Here is a 23,141-nt window from a genome sequence, read left to right on the forward strand (position 1 = left end):
TGTATTCAAATGTTTACCCTTTTTTCCCGTTGTTACAACTTCCATTACATCTGTTATTGTTATTATTGTTATTATGAATGTCCCGTATTTAGTATGTGATTTGAGTACCCGGAATTGCAATTATTATTTCTAATATCATGTAGATGTTCTTTATATCTAGCGTTAAATGTTCGGCCCGTTTGTCCAATGTATTTCAATGGGCAATCTACACATTTCATTTGGTATATGCCACTTTTATTGTATTTATCTAATTGTGGTTTTTGTTTGAGTATGTTTTCTATTGTGTTACGTGTAACAGGATGCTGAAATATAATATTGCAAAATTATAGTTTTGTATGTTCTAATTTTCATGTTTTTAGACAGCAGACAACACGACTAAAGGTTCTGGACTGAATGGTAGACTGGACACTGGCATGTTAATTAATTTATTTTAATTAAAGTCAATTTAGTTTGGTCAGGAAATGTCTTTTTCACGCACGATAGAAATTGTGACATTACAGTGCAACAATTTTAGCAAGATAGAAGACACCTGATGGCCTTATACGGCAGAAACATATAGTGTGGGAGAAGAGTGACTATGTAATAAGTTTGTCGGGCCCGTGTGGCCAGATGACGAAGGTGTCGTCCACGTAGCGAAAGCAGCAGCGGGGCTTGTGTGGGGCAAAGTCAAGTGCCCTCTCCTCGAAGTCCTCCATATATACGTTAGAGATGACCAGAGAAGTGGCAAGCCCATCGCCACACCATTGGTTTGTTTATAGAACTGGCCATTGAAGTTGAAGTATGAGGTGGTCAGGACAAGAGTCTCAAGATGTCTTCTTCAAAATGTCGTCTTAGCAGATCCATCATATCCTTTATAGGTACCCTGGTGAAGAGTGACACTATGTCGAAACTGACCATTATGTTGTGGGGATCAACATGGAGAGAGCCCAATGTGTGGACAAATTCCATGGAGTTACTTATGTGGAGTGGACCGTTGCCAGTGTATGTGTTCAGTAGGCCAGGCGATAGGTAGGAGAGCCAATGGTGCTCACAATGGGCCTTAGTGGATTTTCGGCAATCCGTAGAGTCTAGGTGGTCTGGAACTTTGAGGTCGTAGCTGTTGGCAGACCTCCTCAGCAATCAGGGACTTTTTTCAGGAGAACAGTCTTGCGCTCTGTGATATCAGTAGGATCCTTCTTCAACTTCTTGTAGGCCTTATCCTCCAAGAGAGTGGCTATCTTTCGGTTGTAGTCAGATGTATCCAGTACCGTGGCCGCATTACCCTTGTCAGCTGGAAGGACGGTGAACGCCTCATTGGCTTTTAAGGACTGAAGGTCTCTTCTCTCGGCACCAGTCAGATTGTCCTTGGGTTTGCGGGAGTTCTTCAGAATCCTAACCTTCTCCTGTCGGATCTCCTCTGCAGTCTCTGCAGGCAGGGCCCCTATTGCCTTCTCCACCCCGCACAGGTGGAGAGGTGTATACAGTATCCCATGCAAGTGCGGCAAGGTCTATATCTATATTGGACAGACGGGCCACTCTGTGGACATGAGGTTGAAGGAGCATCAGCGGCACATCTGTCTCGAACATCCGGACAAGTCAGCTGTAGCTGAACACAGCATCAATTTGGAACATCGCATTCAGCTTCAGAATACCTCCATCCTCGCCACCAAGACCCAGTATATGGATAGCATTATTAGGGAAGCCATTGAGATTGAACTCCATCCCAAAAATATGAACAGAGAAAGGGGGGGNTTATTTTTCCTTCTTCCCTGAAGATGGAAGCGATACGTTCCCGCGAAACGTCGGTTAACACATCTACTCGGTGCCACATCCCAGAAGACTGCTTTTTTAAGTGGGTATGTTTGTCAGATGTATTGCACGATTATATTTTTTAATTTAGTGCACTTACCTTCTACAAAGGAAGATAATATTGATCCTGTCACAATAAAGTGGTAGTTGAGGCCAGTTGAAATGGCGTGCAAAAGGAGGACGTCGACCAGGAGGAAGGAAAATATTGGGATGTTGTTTTAATTGTGGTCAATTTATTTTAACCAGGACATTTCGCGTTCACACGTGATACAAATTTTAGCCAAGAAAGAAGACACGTGATGGTAGCCGTACATAGCCAAACCATGTAATGTGGAAGAAGGGTGACTACATAATTTGTATTTAAGATGGAAATATATGTGAAATAAACGACATATTAATGCAACAGGATGCTTGCATACAATATTAGGAAAGGAAAACATTGGGTGCATCCATTTTTCTGTGAAAATTTAAAGTGCGGCACTTATATTGTTTTGAAAGAAAACCAGGATCCAGACCCTTTTGTCTCATGAGAAATTCTTTCCCAAGCCAAATCTATTTTGTCCCGCCTAGCATATTCTGGGTGGCGTTTGTCATATATACCAGGCTCTTGCTCAATTAACTGCATAAAAATTAGTAGCTTTGTCTAATTTTTGTGCCATTTCAAAAAGCAAATGAATCACTGAGGCACGTTATTGAACAGCTGATACTAGGAAATCACGCAGCAAAGTAATTGTGAGAAGACTGGCATTCTCCGTTGTCTGGAAGTTTGGTTTCCCAGTCTTCCGGCTGGTAACAATTCTCGGAAATTGCAGATGCCAGTTTCCCTTGTGTGCCCTCGCCCTAACTGCGTTGCTCCATTCGGTAACGTGTTCAGCTCAGGTTGACAACAGTTCTCAGAAATAGCGGTTGCCAGTTTTCTTGGTGTGCCCTCACCATTAGAGAGGTGATGTGGTTGAATGAAAGATGGATGGGACACTGGAGTTGTCCTACATCATGACTAGATAAAATGACTTAATTATATTCAATAGAATATGCATTGAGGTACTGTAGTATTCTTTTTATAATGTAGTTATATGTCTTTTGATTACTCAGATCTCAAATAACATTTTGGTTCACCACTCAGTTTTAAGTACCAATGAAACCAGCTGAAAACTCTCTTTCATAAAGCTAAATATTTAACATGCTTAATGTTGTTTTATACACATAATTTACAGTACAGCTATTGCACATACATTACACAATATCTTTTACAAAGCCTGGGTAAAATACATGAAAAAATATACACATGGCACAAGAGGCAGTTCATCACATTCCCAGTAAACATATCTGAAGTACACCATCCACCAAAGTCCATATACCAGTGCCATATGAACAAGGCTGAATGCAGGATTTGAGGAACCCACATACCATGGTTGTTTCAACATGAGGGATGAAGGAACACTTGGCACTACATCAAAATCAAAATTCCATTCGCTTGGTTTATGATTTAAATAATCCTTACAGCATGTGTCTTTTCATGGCCATAAGACAAACATTTCTGAAGTCACTTCTTCTGAAACATTACTGATAATTATAGTCATAAAATACAGACATTTTTATCAGCTGTATTTTCACTTACGATGGCCATTTGCAGGGATCAATCGATTACTGCATTTCTGAGGTCCAAGACGAAGAACTTCAGCATAAGACTTCTCTAGACGTTTCAGCTTGGCAACTTCCTGTGATGCAGAGCTGATGAATGGCTGAAAATCCCATGTGCTCTGCTGCTGATGTCCTAACCTCTGATAAGATGACTGTTGGAAGTATGAGGGCTTCTGTTGGCTACAAGATGAATTCTGAAGCTCTCCCTTTTTCCAGGCCTCATATGGCATTCGTGACTCCCCTCCTATAGGTAACTGGCTGTATCCACCCCTTCCTTTATCAGGATTCTTTAGCTCTCTCCTCCTCTTACCACTATTGGAAAGTCTGTTGGCATATGTCATTCCAGTACAACTGCTTGTAGGTGGAGTGGATTCTATTTGTTCCACTCTTTCTGCGACAGTTGGTTTCAAAGTTTTCATAGGAGAATTCTTCCTTCCATGTGATTTCTTTCTGACACCTACACCAACAGACAAATATTCCAGAATATCTTGTTTGGGCACTGCTTTAGGCCTGGGCAAGTCAATTTCTTTGGCTAAAGACTCATTTGAAACTTGTGCCTTGCATTCAGCAATTGTATGAGTCGCTGTAGAATCCAACTGCTGATTGAAAGACACTATTTCGTTGTTTGTTACACTACTTGTAGTGTGTTCAGCATTTGTGGATTTGTTTGGAAGCTCAGGATTTGATAAATTCATATTGTTGACACTGTTACATTCATAAAAATCATCTGGAAGCTCTTCCTTTGCAGGAGTTGCTGGTGGAACTTTAGGGGCCTCTGCTACAGGCGTGAGATCTTCTAACAGTGGAAGTTGTTCGCCCTCATCTTTCGCTTCCGCTGCTCTCTTGAGAACTGCAAATATCTCTCTGAAAAGTTGGCGATACTCAGGTGTCTTTCGGAAACGACTTTCAATAGGACTGGCATCATCATATATACTGAAACGGCAATCATCTCCATCAGCAATTGAACACAGAAATGAACCTGGTGGTAAGTGCCCATCTGTTTGTGTTGCCTTGTTGCTAGTCTCATCTGAAAAACCAGATGATGATGTTTCTGCTTCTGAGAAGTCTGTTGGAGTCATAGAAAATGCCTTTTCAGCCTTTTTCTCCATGTTAGTCTCTTTCTTACAACTCTTACCAGGAACAGCTGATTCAGTGCATTCATTATCACTCTCTCCATCTGCCTCTACTTTTCCATTGAAGCTGGAGAAGTCTCCTGACAACTGTAGTTCTTCCTGCAACGACAGACAATTGGTGCTAGGAACAACCTGATGCTGCCTAACTGAGGCTGGATGGCGCTGCATCTCAAGCAGTGCTTCGTACTTCTCAACTAGAACACGATATGGATTGTCATGTGTCTGCTCCACCTCTGCAGAGGAATCCTGTAAATAAGAAATTAATTATAAGAGTTTCAAAAAGAAAACATGTCTCTCAAAATAAATCAGAGTGTCATGTGCTACAACAGATATGAAAGTGATTGACATAACATAGCAGGAGGATGTGTTACTTGTAATCTATTACAAATCCTATCTGTATACAAGGAATTATGAAAAGGTTTCTATATGCAACTATTGACATATGAAATGAACTTGAGGTTGATTATAGTACATGCATGCACAGACACAATTATTTTAATTACATAGGTACAAGAAGAGATGAACAGAGACAGTTGACTGAATGTAGCATGTAACTATAAACATACAAAGTGAAGAGTTAGAGGCAAACCAAGGAGGTGCTGCAAAGGGGATTTTGAGCCAGTACAGACATTAAATTGCTGTGAAGACAAGATCTAACAGTACAGTTTGAAAAATTAGCATGTGGAAAGAAATAAAATCAAATCACAATATCTAGATACTCTGATAGAAAACCGTAATTCTTTTTGGCCTGCTGTATATGTAATGAAACAATGACAAAATATGGCCCCCTTAACAACAGATTGTCACTACACTTTAGAAATTTTAAGTGCTTGCAATGTTTCTTACACGAATAGCCAGGCGAAGAAGATCGAAAGAAGAAATGTTTGCTTTTTTATGTCATTTCAAAATTAAAAATACCATTGCTCCCTAAAAGTGAGCCTGTTCCTAACTTCTTAAGTTTGAAATGTTTAATGAAACACTATGATATAGTCAGTGTTCCTTTGGGCAGTAGGCATGCCAGTATGCAAGTGATGCTTACTGCCACACTTAACAAAACTCAGATATCTGCCAGTGCATTGCATATTTCAATTCTGAAGCTAGAACTGAGCATGAAAGTAGAGCAGATATGGTTTTAGAAGGAAAGTGCTTAATATAGCAATATGTTCCTGATGATTTCATAAACAAGAACTGCATGCTGCTCTGCATTACATATTTCTGATGCACGAATTCAGGACATGATGCACAAACTGAAACAAATGGTGAAATAAATTTATATCTGCAATAGATGAATTAGATTAGGCAAGAACAAAAATTCACAAATAATGTATCTGGAAAATGTGTGTATTCTATATGTACAATCTAGTACATCCTTCTGCCCTTGTTCCACCACTCAGAGTATGACTCTTAATGAAAATAATCCAATATAAAACTCATCATTATGTACATTCCAAAATCAGGCACAAGAAACCTGTATCTCTGCCTCTTTCTTGGTCCATTATACTGGAATTTGTTTCAGAAGATGGTCAAAATTAATTTTGTAAGATTTGAGGTTTTCACGGAGGTGACTATGAAGAAAGCAATCTTCTGGGATGTGGTACACATCTATAGGGTGCCAAATCCCAGAAGACTGCTTTCTTCAAAGTTAATTTTATCCAAATACTTTATCTGATTTGGTTTATGTGTTATTTTATTATAGATTCAAAATATCTATAAATTTTGTCCAATTTCTTGATCTGATACTCTGTCTTTTCTTGTACATCTCTTCACAGCATGAAGGACTTTCATTTCTGCTAATGTTATTTTATTTTCACCATTTTTCTCAAAATACATTATGCTGAACCATAAAATAGAACAGGGACTCCTATGCTTTATACAGTTTTAACTGAGTTTCCTTGGCTACCTTCTTATGATACTCATTTTGTTGTTCAACATATCCTTCGGTACTGTTCTATTACATTCTACATGGCTTTATCATTGTAAAAGTAGGAGTCACACCCCAAATAATTATAACGATTCACTTGTTCTATCTGATAATCTAAAAGAAATTTTAATTACTTTTCTTCTTTCCTTAACATAATATTATCTTGGTTCCTAGAGAAAAATATAAATATTACATCTTACATAATTTACTTAATTTAAGCATCCAGGTCTGGTCAAGTGGGATTTGTGGTGGACAAAGTGGCGCTGGGGCAGAGTTTCTCCGAGTACTTCGGTTTTTCCCTGCCAATCTTCATTCCACGACTTGCTCCACAATCACTCTCGCCTATCATCTGGGGCTGGTACAATAGGCCAGAAGTGGCCACAGTACAAGGGATTTAGTCCCACCCCAATTGGAATAAAAAATAATTTAAGCATGATTCTTTGCAATCCATGTTGATTTTGCCTACAGAACTGGACTGTCTGCATGTAAAATCATTTAATGTACATCTCCTGTCCCAAATATATTCCTTCATGGAGTTAACTAAAAGAGGTAAAAATCCCTTATGGAGTGGTCAGAATTGCATCTTTGTCTATTTGTCCTGTGACTCAGTGAAAGGCTTTTCATGAAGTGTATGTTCACAGATTGACCGCGTCTGTAGTCTAGTGGTCAGAGTTCCTGGCTACAGATCCAGAGGTGTGGGTTTGATCCCCAGCTCTACCAGATTTTCTGAGAAGTAGTGGGTCTCGAACGGGGTTCACTCAGCCTCGTGAGGATAACTGAGGAGCTATTTCAAGGAAATAGTGGCTTCAGTCTAGGAAACTGAAATTAACAACCGTGGGGATTCATTGCACCGACCACGCGACACACTCTGTGTGCTAACCTTTAAACGCCGGACTTGTAACATGGTGTTAGCTTGAGCTGGCCAGAGTTTATTTAAATGCCTGCTGCTGGTGCATGTTTAAAGGTTAAATATCAGTTCCTGTTAGGGCACTTACGTTGTACTTAAAAATGTTATCTAATAGTGGGGGGTGGAGTCCAACTGGGTCCACTCGGCACATCAGACACTGATAACCTATTGTACCTGCCCTGGGTGATTATGATGGAGAATTTTGTGGAATGAAGATTGGCAGGGGAAACCGAAGTACTCAGAGAAAACCTGCCCCATTGCCACTTTTTCCGTCACAAATCCCACTTGACCAGACTTGGGCTCGAATTCAGGCCGCCGTGGTGGGAAGCCAGTGACTAACCACTTGAGCTATGGTGCAGCCTTGACACGCTATACATACATACAGGTGTTTTTATTGGAAACCTACACGCTTTGAAAAGCATGAAGGCCAACTGATTCAATAGACCAAGCAATAAACATAGCAGATAATAGTCAGACCACAGATAAGACAACTGTGACATGTTGCATTCACCCTGAGAACATCAGAAATTTGTCATTCACTCCCTTATGAAGTACAAGAATACAAGGCTTCCAAATAAAGAGTTAAAGCTGTCCTTGAGTCCAAGAACATCATATGAATGTAAATGGGGAAGTAGAGAAGAGCCTTCATATATATCAGATTTTTGTATTAGATGAGTTAAAGTGGTCAAATCCATGCTCTGGCCACTTTCCATCAAAGGAACTGATACCATGTATCCATACCAAACCAGAGGTGGTCTGGTTGTGGAGGTGAAGGGAAAGGCCTTATTCCCCACTAAGATTAAACCCATAACCTGATTACTGAATGAGTTTTACCAGAAAATTAAGTGAACAGAATATTTATAAACAGTGACATCTGCAAGAAGAGCTACAAGCTGTCAGAAGTACTATTGTTTTCAAAGTCTGACCACCAGGTTGATGAGAAAAATGAAGAAAAATACTATGCTACTGACACAATGATATATTTTGACAGCTGTCATTTTACCACTCCCATATTGGTAACATCAGGTACCTATACAGCAATGAAAATTCACCACAGATCAAAAAACAAATACAATGGATTTGAGATGATGAGCATGGTCTTCTGAGTTGTAACACCATGTACTTCAGAAATGTCCTGATGTTTCAAAGCTAAACTCAGCTTGCCACTTGTTGCTGCTAGTTTTTGCTTGGCTTTCTCTACAGTCTAGAAGATGGAGGCAGTATGTTCCTCAGAAATGTCAGGCTGTTTCTGAAATGCATAGTATTACAATCCAGGAAACTGTATTCTTCAAAACATAAGCAGTTTATTGATCTAACAACACATGCTACATATATACACATAAATTCTGATGTCAACTAGAGTATTTATTTTGAAGTGTATAAATTCATTTGTTATTCATACTCTGAGTAAAAGAAATCAAGTAGCATGCCAAGGGAATGACCCAGTATATTGCAGTACCTCACTTATGAGGAAACATCACCTGAAATGACCATAACATAAATTGTAATCTTATACAAATAGTAGTGACCATCTAAACTGAATTCTGGGTGACTTATGTATCTCTCAGAGCACATTTCCGATTTTTATTTAATCCTGAATTACACTTCCCAGATTCCTTAGTAAAGACAATAGGATGCATATGATTGTAACCAGAAAAAATAAATAAGCACTACGCCAAGAAGATGTACAAGGGATATGGAAATAAATTCCCTGTATTCTACATATTGTCGTCACTAGGAGGCGGTGAGGTTAGCTTCCCATCCAACCCTTGAGACACTGACACCCACTTGATGAAAGACTGTAAGGTCTCAGTACCCATTCCAGATGTGACTGAAGATAAAGGTACTCTTGTCCCTGAGAATCATGAAATGAAAATGTATACGAGACTCGCAGTTCCATGCATTCTAGATGTTCTTTTCTTTAAAAAATTAAGTATGTGTTTTAAACAGAAACATTACTGAAATTTAAAAATATTTGGGTCTTCTGAGATTCAGTAATTAACATATGTTACTGTATAATGTTTTCCAGGATAAATTAGATGATTACTTTCAAACTGACCACATGCTTACGTTGATAAAATTTTAATAATAATAATAATAATAATAATAATAATAATAATAATAATAATAATAATAATAATAATTAGAATAATAATAATAATTAGGATTGAACCCAACAGATTCCACTGAATTATGTGATATTATGTGCACACGCGCACGCAAGCACGCTCGCTCACTCTCTCTCTCTCTCTCATTGGGCTTTAGTCCGCAGGCGAACTATACTGACTGAGCGACTGCTGCTTGTCAGCGAAGTTAGTGCCAACTTTAGCAGATAGAGGGTGTCATGTCACGTGGTCAGCGCAATGAACTCCCACGGCCGTTAATCTCGAGTTTCTAGACCGGAGCCGCTATTTCCTTGAAACAGCTCCTCAATTATCTTCATGATGCTGAGTGGACCCCGTTCCAGACCCACTACTTCTCAGAAAAATTGGTAGCGCCGGGAATCGAACCCAGGACCTCTGACCACTAGACCACAGAGGTTCATCAAATTCAAGTATTAACTTTTTAAGCACCGGAGTTCTTATCAGTTTCACTCTGCATTTTAAAACATGTTCTGTTAACACTTTTGCTGACAAATTTAGGGATATACAAAATCGTTTTATAAACTCATTAATTAATTACCTGAAGTTATCACCACTAATTATCTCACTTGTGATAAAATTCTCATTAAAATAACAATCCACGTAAGTTTTAAACATTTCTACTTGTATTGGTTTGTTGGTTTCTTGTGTCTCTAAGTATTGTCCAACTTTTATAGCTTTTGCCCACCTAGGCGAGTTGAATCCATTTCTGAAGTAGGGATATCTACAGGAAAAATTCAGTTACCCTCAATGATGATAATGATGTTAATTATCTAGGAAAGGGGACCTATAGCTTAGCAAGAACCCCATGCCTTGGAGAGGGCTTGCTGTTCTTCATATTTCCAGTGTTTTAATCTTCCTCTGCTTAGATTAGGCTATGATAAGTATTACCGGCAAATTCTGAAACTGGAATATGACTAACACTGTAGCACAATTTTTAAATGTAACCAGTATTTTAAAACATCTCCAATTAAATTTAAATTTAAAAATACCATGACAGATTTTTTAAAATTAAGCAGCTTTGCTTTAACAACACTAACTCACATTGTTACATAAATGGCTTATCATGAAAGAGACAACTGATATCTTCACAAAATATTTTAAACACCATAATGGACCTTAGTTTAAAAATTTATTACACACTTCTGATGATATCTAAACTAATGGAGAGGAAACATGTAGGTAAATTAAACAAGAAGTCTACATCATAAGTTGACGTGAATTATAATTCATATCAACTGCTACCATACAAAGCTGTTCAAAATGGCCACACGATCTAAGGCATTGAAATATTTTTACCTGCTCGAAAGCTCGGATCGTGGGTTTGAATCCCACTCAAGGCTTGGATGTTTGTCTGCATTCATTTTATGTTTGTGCTCTGTGTAGGTACTGGCCTTGCTTTAGGCTGAGTGCCCATCCAAGAAGCCCTACCAACTGTCTAAGATTAAGAACTGAAGTCAAATGTAGCATTTCATGGATGCCCTGAGCTCCAAGTGGGAGTCATGGGAATAGATGTGTGGGTGGGTGTGTAGGTCAGTAGGTGGGTGGTGGATAGGTAGGTATGTAGTTAGGTGGGTGGGCAGACAGGCAGGCAGACTACCATACAAGCGCATTAATGGGGAGGGCCACTATATTGTTTAAATTTACTGACATTCTGCCTCCTATTGTTTTCAATGAAGCAGTGCATGCAATGTGCTTGGCTGTACCTGAATCTGCAGCATGATCATGCTGCGATGAGTTTGACTCACAACAGAATTTACCACACTGGCGTCTTCTTCTTCTTCTTCCTCTTCATTGTCTAGCATCATTGACAGTTCATCATGACCTCTGGAGTCCACATTCTTCAGGCAGCGTCCACACAGGTGTCCTTGCCTAAAACAATTAATTCAAATTATCAAGATTAAGTATAAAAACTGTTGTATAATATATTTTACAAGATACAAAACTGTACAAAACACAGCATGATTCATTGAGTATTACGTTGTTCAATGGATATGAGTTCACAAGAATTTGAAAATTGTATGTTACATTTAATGACAGATCAGACAAGACAAAGTTCCACGTCATTGTTGTTGTTGTTGGTAGCGGGGTGAGACTGACAAGGGAATGGTCTGATCCGACATGTTGAAAACTCCCTGATTTTTTTTTCACTGCAAGAGTACACACAACAAAATCCACCGTCAAAATTTTAGCTGCTAGTATGCACTACAAGTAGTCTTTCAAAATTACTTAACATGGTCAATATTGTAGCCTGCCAGACCCTTGGAGAAATATCCACCCCTAGCAGAGGCAGAACAGAGCAAAGCAGTACGCAACATGCAACACGGCTGACTCACAGCCTAGGCTGGTGTTGTACATACCTCTGGTACAAGCGGTTCCGTGTACAGAAAAAATGAGTAACTTTGGCAATTTTTAAAAAATACTTGCAGTGCGTATTAGCAGCTAAAATTTTGACAGTGGATTTTGTTATGTGTACTCTTGCAGTGAAAAAAGAAATCAGGGCAGGTTTTGACATGTCAGATGAGACCATTCCCTTGTGCTTTCACTTGGTGCTGTGGCTACTACTGGCCTATTGTACCAGCCCCAGATATTAGATGATGATGATTGGTGGAATTAAGATTGGCAGGGGAAAAAGTACTCGCAGGAAACCTGCCCTGGTGCCGCTTTGTCTATGACAAATCTCACATGACCAGACATGGAGTCAAACCCAGGCCGCCATGGTGAGATGCCAGTGGTTAACTGCCTGAGCAATGGCATGGCCATGTTGCACATAACTCTGCAGAAAGAAATGCTAATCATTTAGGGTTGAATTTTTTTGTACATCAGGGACACAGAATGGCTGCTAAGGAGGTAGGATATGTTAATAATAGGATGTGGTATAATTGTTCTCAATGTGTATGCTCCATCTGAAGATAAAAGTGGTAATATAAATGATAACTTTTATGAGAAACTGTAGCAGTACATGATAAAATTCCTAAGTGCAACATAGAATTTATTATAGAAACCATCGAAGCGTCATGTGCAGCCATCACACTGGACACACTGACAGCTGTAGTTCGCTCAGCAGACGCTGTTTAGCCGCTGATGGTGGTCACTTCAAACACATACAATGACTCTTCTCTCTCCGCACAAGAATTGTAACCACATGTCATTTTGTTCCAAAGATATTGAGTGAGTACATTTTCTTGGACCCCTCTGTATGATCAGCAGATATGTAGAAGGTTGTAAAGGCTTTTGCTAATTCCTTGTATATGTATTCAGATGAATTCTTAAAATTTATGGGTTCTCTTTTGTTTATATCACAGTTATTGAGGGGCGACATGAATTGGTGAAAGTTTGAACCGTCTTTTCTATAACCCAGATTTTTCAATAAGTTTTGAATTTTTTTTTTTAGATTAAACAATTCCTCTTTTCAAAAATGTTAATTCTTCTCACCATGCTTGTATGTCTTTCAGGTACTCTGACATTTTTGCTGTTTTCCTGCCTATTTCTCTATCAATTTTAATCTTGTCAGTAGATCTCACCAAGAAGGCTTATATTTTGAGTTTTACTCTCAAGTATGTACAGTTTTGCGTCAGAAAGAATGGAACTGCAATAGTTCTCACAGTTCTCGTAGGAAGCTTCATCTTGAAAATTAACGTGAGCATCTGAAACTGTTTGCGTTTTTCTCTACATTTACAAGCATAATGGTGTTAGTTACTGAATGTTATTTGAAAATTTTGTTGTTTCTGTCATCATCCTGTGTCCACATTCAGGGCCATCAGCAATTCTTTTTGAAGCAAGTGCAGTGATATCATTTGATGTCAAAAAGAGATCTGGATTTGTTGTAGAGACATTGCAGTGGAGATATGTACAAGTACAAGCTAAAAAAAAAGGTAAAAGTTATCCCTGTAACAGGCCGTGAAGGCCCTTAGGGTTGTGAGGCGTCAAGGCTCCCCAATTTTCTCTAGACAATCGGCTCATAGATGGCGGTAAAGTTGTCAGCCTTTCACGTCGGCTGCCCTTTCCCCCCCCCCCTAGAAGATTCCTGGTACTCATTTCTGTTAAGAGGCTGAGTCAACACCAGGTCCATAGTGCAGCGGGAAGGATTAGGTAAATTGAAAAATCCATCTCATCAGGATTTGAACTCACCACCTTCTGGCTTGTAACATAGTGCCTCAACCAACTACACTACCATGTGCCTCAGATATTTATAGGTATCTTCAGTTTCATAAAATAATTCACTGTTATTTTCTGAAATAAATTCTTCCATTGTTTTCCCTGCTTCATTAATATTCTTGTATCTTATGCCATGGAAATGAGGCCTGAAGTCTCCAAAAACAATGGTTCATCTTCAAACGATTAATAAACTGAGAGGACTGGTTTGAAGGGGTTGGATATTCCAATTATTTTAACGTGGTTGCCATTTTCCAGACAGTCAATATGATAATTTCTGTCTTGTCAAAATCATTCATACTCTCAGTAATACTGAATACATGTTTTATTGTTTTGCAGGTTCTTATGAGAATGTCACTAGTAATTTGCCTAGATTTAGGAACGAAATTCAAATGATAATTTTTTAGATTGAAATATTTTACAATCTCTTCTCTAACAATAGCAAAAAACGTCAGTTTCTTCGTCTTCCAAAGTCTTACAATGTTCTGTCTTCTTAGCTTGTTTCAAATCACCAGCATTCCATTGAAGAACTCTGAATTTATTGCAATCATATTACTACCTTTGTTCTCCCATAGCAGATATCCAAATGGGGGACTACTTTACCTCTCGATTATTTTCCTTAGGCAGGTCCACGGCAAATACATCATTAGGATGTTTTTGAGCTTTCATGTAGGTTGTTTCATGTGGGCACCTTTCTCAGTTTACATAAGGTGGTGACTTACATCACTATTAGTTTTTATAGCATTTCCTCCATAAAAGGTGAACGAATATACCACTATAATTCGGTCCCCAGAGCCTTGTCTGCATGAAAAGGATGCATCACTTCTAGATAACTCTAGGAATTGGATAGGAGAGGTTATAGATTACACCTCTTTCACTTTCAGCCTAAAAGGTTTTGGTGTGTACAGTATTTACACCTGTAACAATTCAATCCAGGCAAGTACTGAAAAATATCTTATGTATCACCACTACACCATCCTAATCAATAGGCTGCTATAAAATTCTCAACAGCATTGCTATGGCTACCATACCTAACTTCTTCCAAAGTAGAAATTTCTTCTTGCAGTGATTTCATATCCTCTTCCTTCTGTTGCAACAGAGTCATCTGCTCCTCCAGAGCCAAATTGTCCTGGTGAAACAGATGTATAAAATCAAATCATAATAAGACACAGGCATTATCATCACCATCACATTTAGTGCAAACCAAATCAAGCAAACAATTTATTCACAAGGGAGCTAAACATTATTCTATTTAACTCATTTAAGCACTATGGTATATCTGTGAGTGTGCGCGCGTGCGTGAGAGAAAGTGAGAGAGTCGCCTGTTTCAACATTCAAGAACTTCACTGTCCCCCACAAAGCATATTTATGACTTTCATACAATTCTCTGAATAAGTATTAATTATTTACCTATACAACTGAAATTTTTATGACATGGGATGAGAAATTTTAAATATTTAGAAGAACTTCATGTCTCAGACGTCGAATACAGGTTTCTCTTTAACACAGTCCTTATTTCTTTGTATAAATTACCACACTGTGCAGATGTTTGCTCATTAGGCTCTCTAGCTTGAGGTCACAATGAAATGATCTAATCTGGTCCCCAGATAAATACAGTTAGTTAGACATGCTATAGAAACTAATATATAAGCAAACTATTCATGAGGTTGAAGTCAAATTTTGCAAGAAGAAATTCAGCAGGGGACATACTCAGTCCATGCAAAAGGAATAATATTATGAGGAGCAGGAAAATCAGGAAAATGTATACGGGTCAGAAGCCAAAACATATTATAGTAGAACATTTCTTGCCTCAAAAGTAATCTCCAAAACTGTTAATACGACGGTTGGAACTTTAATAGTGGCAACACTGCTGTAGAGACGCCATGCAATGGAACCAAATAATGTCGCTTATACCACACGTTAGTTACATACCTACCTTACCTCAGAGCAAATGGACTCTCCCTTCCCACATCACGCACATGCGCAGTGACGAGAAGAGCAGAGCCTCATGTTAGCTGGCGGTCTAATTTAGTGTCGTCACAATGTTTTCGAAACAGGAAAGATAAAGATAAAGATTGAATGTGCCAGAGGCCGCACAGCACGACAGTGTCATCAAGGTCTTCAAGAGGCTTGCGGGGAATCTGCATTGCCTGACAGAACAGTGGCAAGGTGGGTAAAAGCCTTCAATGAGGGACGCCAAAATGTGGCAGACATGCGTCGGCCAGGTCGTCCTAGTGTCAGTGAAGAAGTGTATGCTATTTCCGCGTTACTGGAGAGTGATCGAATCCATACGATTCGTGAGCTGGCCCAAGAGACAGGATTAGCGCATACGACTGCTTCACATTCTGAAGGAACGCCTGGGCATGAGAAAAATTGCATCACGATGGGTTCCGCATGATATGACGGAAATGCAGAAATGGCTACGATACGACGCTGCTCGTAATCACTTGGAGCGCGAAGGAGAGGCTTTCTTACGCCGTATCATTACGCTGGATGAGACATGGACAAAATCATACGAGCCACAAATGAAACGCCAATAGAACGAATGGCGTCATTACGGGTCACCACGGAAATCAAAAGTTTGTCAGAACCCCAGCAATCTGAAAGTTATGGTGATTCTCGTGTACGACTGTGATGGTGTTATCCTAACGCATACTGTTCCCCGACAGCAGACCGTCAGTGCGCAGTATTACTGTTCATTTTTGGAACACAACCTGCGACCAGCTTTNGAGTCACACGAGCACGAGTAATGTGGACGCGCCTTAACGCATACCGTTCCCCGACAGCAGACCGTCAATGTGCAGTATTACTGTTCGTTTTTGGAACACAACCTGAGACCAGTTTTGAGAAAGAAGCGGCGACACTCTCTGCAGAACCAACCCATAATTTTGCAGGGCACTGCGATGTTCAAGCACTTTCCAACCAAATCTCTGTAGCGTATTCCTCACAGTTGGCAGTGTGGGGGCGTGCGCATTACCATGAAGAAGGATACTGCCGTTCTATAGCATTCCAGGGCGTTTTGACTTTATGGCACATCTCAGTTTCTGCAAAGTGTCTTCATAGCGCTGTGCACTGATTGTGGCCCCATGCTCGAGAAATTCGACAAGCAGTGGGCCCCTGCAGTTGAAGAAGACGTCATCACCACTTTACCGGAAATTGTGTGTGCGGCTTTGGATTTCTTCGGTGGGGGAGAATTCACGTGTTTCCACTGTTGGCTCTGCCGTTTGCTCTCGGGTTCAAAATGGTGGCACCAAATTTCGTCCCCAGTGGCAACACGGGACAGAAAAGCATACTCTTCTTTATGGTATCGTTGCAAGTGACCCAGTGATCCAGCCATTCTCTGAGTCTTCTGTTCCTCCATGTGTTGATGTGGAAGCCACTGCGCACAGATTTTACGGTACAGCAGGTGTTTTGTCACAATGGCATGTACGGAACTGTGACTTATTCCCATCAAAAGACGTGATCCGTCGGTTTGCCCGGATATGACCATCCAACGCAGCAATAACATCAGGAGTGATGACATGATGAGCCTGTCCTGGGCGAACAGCATCTTGCAGTGACACACGTCCCTCTCGGAATCCCTTATGCCACACCAGCACACGCGAACGTGACATGCTGTGTTCGCCGTAAACAACAGACATGCGACGATGAATTTTTCGTCTTCCTACTCATTCAGCAGTCAACATGCGCACTACGCTTCGGTGTCCTTCTTTACACGCCTCCATTACTGACATTGGACGACCACACGTAGCGCTAGCCTTACTTCCAGCACAATAAACAAACGACTAGTGTGCAAGGGCACATTGTCACTGTGCTTTCCCGAGTCCCCACCAGATGTTCGTACCGTAAGCAAATTCCAGTGTTACCATCTTGCACGCCTTGAGAGTTTTGCGTGGTGACCCGTTTTGATTTGACTGCCCCTTATGCAATTAATATGAGTTATTTTAACACCACATCATCAAGATAGTGTAAGGACTTAAGCTATGATCAACGCCATTAAGAATAATGTAATGAAAATTTATAAATCAAAGTATCACACAATATATTGCTTGCTAAAAGTGCACTAGAAAATCAGAGGCTTCAACAGGTATCAAAATTTTCTTTTACCTGTAAGAGACCAGCCAACTGCTCTTCCAAGTCTGATATTTTTCTCTGTTCCTTAACTCGCTGAGACCTCAATTCCTGAAGCTCTTCTAGTAACCTAATCACTTCCTCATCTTCTGCATTCTCCTTCATGTCTACACCTTCATCACCATGCTGTAAGCACAATGCTCTCACTATAGAAACATAATGGTATTACAAACATGGCCATTCTTATGTGACGCAAAACATTAACAACATACACATCAAACACTTAAAATTAAAAGTATATCCTTTTAATAAATTTTATTCACGGAGAAATAGGCATTATGTCATTAAGACCATCTCACCTGTACAATTCTAAATTTCTCTGTTCAGAATGAATTGATATATATTACATTAATTTCTAGCAATGCTTTTCTGTATTATACAATCGCTACTATTCTCAGGATCCCCCCTTCCAACTGAAATCCACCCCAACCTCCCCTTAAAATATAACATTCAAGCAAACCTCTTAACTCAGTCCTCCAGTTATTTTGTCTCTGAAGGACTCCTCCTGAAGATGATCACCTAATAAAGAACTCGATAATTTGTACTTGTCATATAATACTGTTAGGATGATAAAAGGAAATGGACAGAATATGTACAATTAAATAAAAGCAGTGGACAGAATATCTAACATACTTGGGGAAAAATGAGAAATGCTCTCAAAACCTTGGTCAGAAACCCTTAGGAGAGGCGGTCACTTGAAATGGGAACATATTTTGGATAATCTAATATGAAATTAATTTTAAGACTGACCACAGTAATGATCCATCAACACAGATTTTACTGGAATGAAAATATAGGAACATTTAATGGGGCCCAAGGATTCTGAGAATCATTTTGACTTGTCGCTAGAGAAACCAGCTAAAAGATTCAGTTTTCATTTTATATATATATATATATATTTATTTATTTATTGAACTTTTTTTTTGCAAATTAAAAGTATATACTGTTATTCATTGTTATACATAAAATGAATGCATAATGATTGAAACAATTTCCAGCTATTTTACTCCACTTGCTATTTACACTGAAGGAGGCTGCGCCATAGCTCAAGCGGTTGGTCTCTGGCTTTCCACCGCGGCGGCCCGGGTTCGATCCACGGTCTGGTCAAGTGTGATTTGTGGTGGACAAAGTGGCACTGGGGCAGGTTTTCTCCAAGTGCTTCGGTTTCCCCTGCCAATCTTCATTCCACCAATTGCTCCACAATCACCCTGACCTATCATCTGGGGCTGGTACAATAGGCCAGAAGTGGCCGCAGTACAAGGGACTTAGTCCCACCCCACTAGCAATACAGTGAAGGATATCTGGGTAAATTACTTTTGAATCATACTGATCAGCATGCAGTTATATTGCATGAAGCTCAAAACATGCTCTAAATGATTTAAAAATTATATGGCTCATCATAAGAAACCTGATGTCAGAACTTTCAGATGTAACTTAGATTACAGTAAAGGAATGGACCATAACGGCTTTCAAACCATGTAAAAAAGTAAAGCTATCCCTGTAACAGGCTGTGGAGGCCCATAGGGTTGTGAGATGTTGAGGGTGCCACATTGTTCAGGCAATCAGCCAGATCCCAGGACCATAGTGCGGCCGGAAGGATTAGGTCAATTGAAAAAAATCCAGTGACCTCATTGGGACTTCGGCTTGTAGCATAGTGCCTCAACCAACTACGCTACGAACATTCTTTAATCTATGCAACACAGAAATATGCTGCATACCAAATATGTGTTCGGAAGATAAGTACAATACATTAGTTCAGAGGAAGATGTTCTGCTTATTTTGTAACTTACAAGTGATAAATACAGTTTATACTAGTTGTCCACAACCCACCTGATCTGTCCAATTTTCAAATTTTATACTAGGGTCACTGGAATCCCTATTGTCTGAAGGAGGATGAGGTTGGGAACCCTTTGACCTCTGTTGATGCCTCAGCTGACTATCTTGCTTCAGAGTCATCTCATCCAGGGTCCTCTGAAGCTCTTCACATCGTGATTCCAGTGAGTCTATACTCAAGCAGAGGCTGTAAGAACATCATCAGTTCTGGTAACATCTGCTTACAAGCCTCAGGTTGCAGCTGAAGTAATGCTAATGATCTGCGTCCTGTGATTGTCATTTCAAAATATTGTAAATATATTCCATATATCAATATGGCTTTTTGAATTCACTTTTACAAGATCATACAATGATCATATAATAATACAATTTGTGACTCATTTACAATCCTCTCAACTCACTCTCAACTGACACTCTCTTGATTTTAAGACAGATTTGCAAGATGATAGGAGGCTCAATTGTGGGGCTGGGAACGGTGGGGTTTGTATTTCATGTGCTGAATTTATCTTGTAAAGCACCCAAAATTCGTAAAGGGTGTGGTAGTACATCATTGCTGATGCAGTAATAATAAGAAGGAGCACCGCTTATTTATAGTTTATCTGACCCATGTTAGGTGGGTCTACTGTCACCACTTCATGGCGTGCCCTCAGGTTGCAGATGGAGAAGACAGCCTCCAGATATGGAGGGTAGCTGTGAATATATTGAATAAGCAGTTGTGGACAGCCGACAAGGGGTGGTTCTCCAGAATGGAGCTTGGGTGTGGGCCTAACACGGTAAAAAATAAGCTTATTACAGAATGTCACAAAGGTCCTCAGACCTGGAAAGATTATTTGGATTAATGAACTAAGCTAAAGGAAGTGGACACAAGATTTGGTATGTGGAATTAACAAGTTTGTATAGGGCAGGTCCTCCCATGAAAGACCGAAAGACTTCACAAAATGTAAGTTAGATTTAGTGGGAGTACAGGAGATCAGATGGGACAGAGGTGGAACCTAACCAGCTGGCGAATATACATTTTTCTGTGGAAAGTGAAATGCGAATCATGAATTAGACACAGAATTCCTTTTTGTACATAAGAGAATCATATCAGCAGTTAAACGGGTAGAGTTTATTACTGATAGGATGTCATACATAATACTAAGGGGTCACTGGTGTGTTATCACTGTTCTGAACGTTCATACCCCAACAGAGGATAAAATTGATGATATGAAGGACAGCTTCTACAAGGAACTAGAATGAGTATACAAGTCAAGTAAAAGGTTAAAATAATATCTGACATTTTCGCGGCAATGCAATTAGAGGACTACATTGTGTCAGGACAGGTCCTGTGCCAAGCGCAGCTGTAATTTAAACAGTTCTTTGGATTAATTTCCCATGTGACTCCTCTCCCTTTCCCTTCCTCTTCTTATAGTTGGGTGTCTTGACTGGCACTCAGCCTGCAGCCACCTGCTCACGCTGCTTCATCGCTCGCGGATTCTTTATATCCTGAAGATGGTGGCGATATGTTCCTCCGAAACGCCGGTTAACACAATATCTACAAGGCGCCACATCCCAGAAGACGGCATTCTTCATAGTCACCGCAGTGAAAACCTCAAATCTTACATCTTCATAAATCATTAATGATCATCGTTACATCATCAGTAACAGATTTCAAAGATCATGATGACGATTGTGATGGTGTTGATGACAATGACAGTGGATTCCATTTCTGTTCTTTCTCTATTCCAGGGCATCAGTACCACTACATTAAGCCATGAAATAAAGCTCTGGCGAGAAAAATCTATCTACAACATATCTCAATGTTTCATAGATTATCATTGGACACTCCCTTCACTCAAAATCCCCCTACCATAATAATTTTATTCTTTCAAACAATTCTTTCTTAGTTGCCACTTCCTTATCTACCAGAGACCCAGTAATCCTGGCTCATCTCTAGGGAGTTAAGTTTTTCAGTAATTCAGAAATAATTTCCTGTGTGAGAGAAAATGGAGTCAAACTAATTGGAGAGCAGACTTGTAAATTGAAACTAGCAATGCAACAGGCTAAGTAACACTGTGGGAGTTTCCCACAATGACGCAAGCGCTAACCAGGGCAACTCCAACGCCCATTGTTCACTTCCCTGATCGTCTGTAATCATCACTCTTACAGCAATAAACATTTGTTATAGTTTTACGTGGTTGCCTCTTCAGCATCGGCATCTCACAGTGCCTTACCAAACTGTTACTATTCAGGAGTTACACATGCCAACACATGAAAGAAGAATGTTTTGATTCAAGAATAGGATTGTGCATGCACAGAGCTGCATTTACCACAAGAGAACCAGATAACTATTGTAATTATGTTGACTGAAACAGATTACAAATATAACATTTTTCCAAAATAAATAAATAGATCAAACCACCATCAGTTTGCTTTCCTATGAAGCTTCTCTTAAATCAGTCTGCTATCCAAATGTTTACAAACCTTTGCATTGGGATTCGGGGTGTCAAATTTAATATTTATTTTAATAATAATTGCATAAGCACCACACCATTAAGGCATGCAAGTGTAGTGGAGGTAATATTCTAGACATTCTTAACATTGGCATCTTTCAGAATTTGGTTACCATCTTCACACACCAGCGATATTTCCCTTTGGCGAGAACCTCTTGTACCCATTGTATAGGAGGCTGAGTGGGCTTCCATGGCTGTTGTACACCATGAGGTGAAGGAAAAATCTTCACCTCTGTGGGCATTAAATATGGGACACTCAGCTCATAGCTAATCACTTTTTTAAACCACAGTATGCCAGTTTACTAATGCACGTAAAATAACAACAGTCTTACCTCTTGATATGCTTCTTATCTGCTGAATTGTCCAGTGCCAGTCGCTGATTAGCTCTCTCCAGCTCCTGAATGCTAACTTCCAACTGCTCATAAATTCGGAGCCTTGAGTCATTCACTTCCCGTAGCGCTGTCGTCTGCTTCGTGAGATACTGAACATCAAAGTGAGATTTATTGTTATTACCTTGATTTATTTAGGACTTACTAATAGAGCTGTTACACTTTGCATCATGATGGAAAAGAAAGAAAAAACATGTAGTCTCAGTATGCACCCGTTCAACATGAACTAGAAGTTTAGAAGAGGAAAATATTTACAGTAAGCCAGCCACCAGTAATTAGCAAATATATATATTTAGAATATTATATTTCAGCATCCTGTTACACTCACACAATATATATGGATAAATACCGTCTTAAGTGCAACAAATTTTATTGTAGTTTTTACTTCTTTTCCTCCTCCACACTACATGTTTCGGCCCTAAACGGCCATCATCAGGTGTGTATCACTCACGTAGCTGTTACACTGCTTGTTAAAATTTAAAATTACCAGTCTTTCTAATTGTATAAAATCTTTGTTTATCTACACGCGTCGATTTGATTTTTAAATTAGCACTTTTTAAAACTTAATTCAAGTTAAAATGTCTATAAGATCTCTATTCTTTCTTTTTCA

At 39.5% G+C, this 23,141-nt stretch overlaps 1 protein-coding gene across 6 annotated transcripts in view; it reads right to left on the bottom strand.

Annotated features, from left to right (window-relative positions):
• Window positions 1–2,830: 2,830 nt before the first annotated feature.
• The window catches only part of LOC111868201, a 193,250-nt gene continuing 172,939 nt past the window's right edge, over window positions 2,831–23,141 (bottom strand). For 5 of the 6 annotated variants that reach the window (XM_023858640.2, XM_023858643.2, XM_023858645.2 and 2 more), the window contains 6 exons: window positions 22,475–22,623; window positions 19,648–19,837; window positions 17,794–17,943; window positions 14,718–14,815; window positions 11,238–11,403; window positions 2,831–4,808 (listed from right to left, as the gene is read on the bottom strand). In XM_023858640.2, the coding sequence (XP_023714408.1) occupies window positions 3,399–4,808; window positions 11,238–11,403; window positions 14,718–14,815; window positions 17,794–17,943; window positions 19,648–19,837; window positions 22,475–22,623 (2,163 nt within the window). In that variant the 3' untranslated portion in view covers window positions 2,831–3,398. The remainder of the gene's footprint in view (window positions 4,809–11,237; window positions 11,404–14,717; window positions 14,816–17,793; window positions 17,944–19,647; window positions 19,838–22,474; window positions 22,624–23,141) is intronic. The other variant, XM_023858641.2, reaches the window with a different exon arrangement.

This window comes from Cryptotermes secundus, unplaced genomic scaffold, assembly GCF_002891405.2.
Source record: "Cryptotermes secundus unplaced genomic scaffold, Csec_1.0 scaffold146, whole genome shotgun sequence".
In the NCBI taxonomy this organism is placed as follows: domain Eukaryota; kingdom Metazoa; phylum Arthropoda; class Insecta; order Blattodea; family Kalotermitidae; genus Cryptotermes; species Cryptotermes secundus.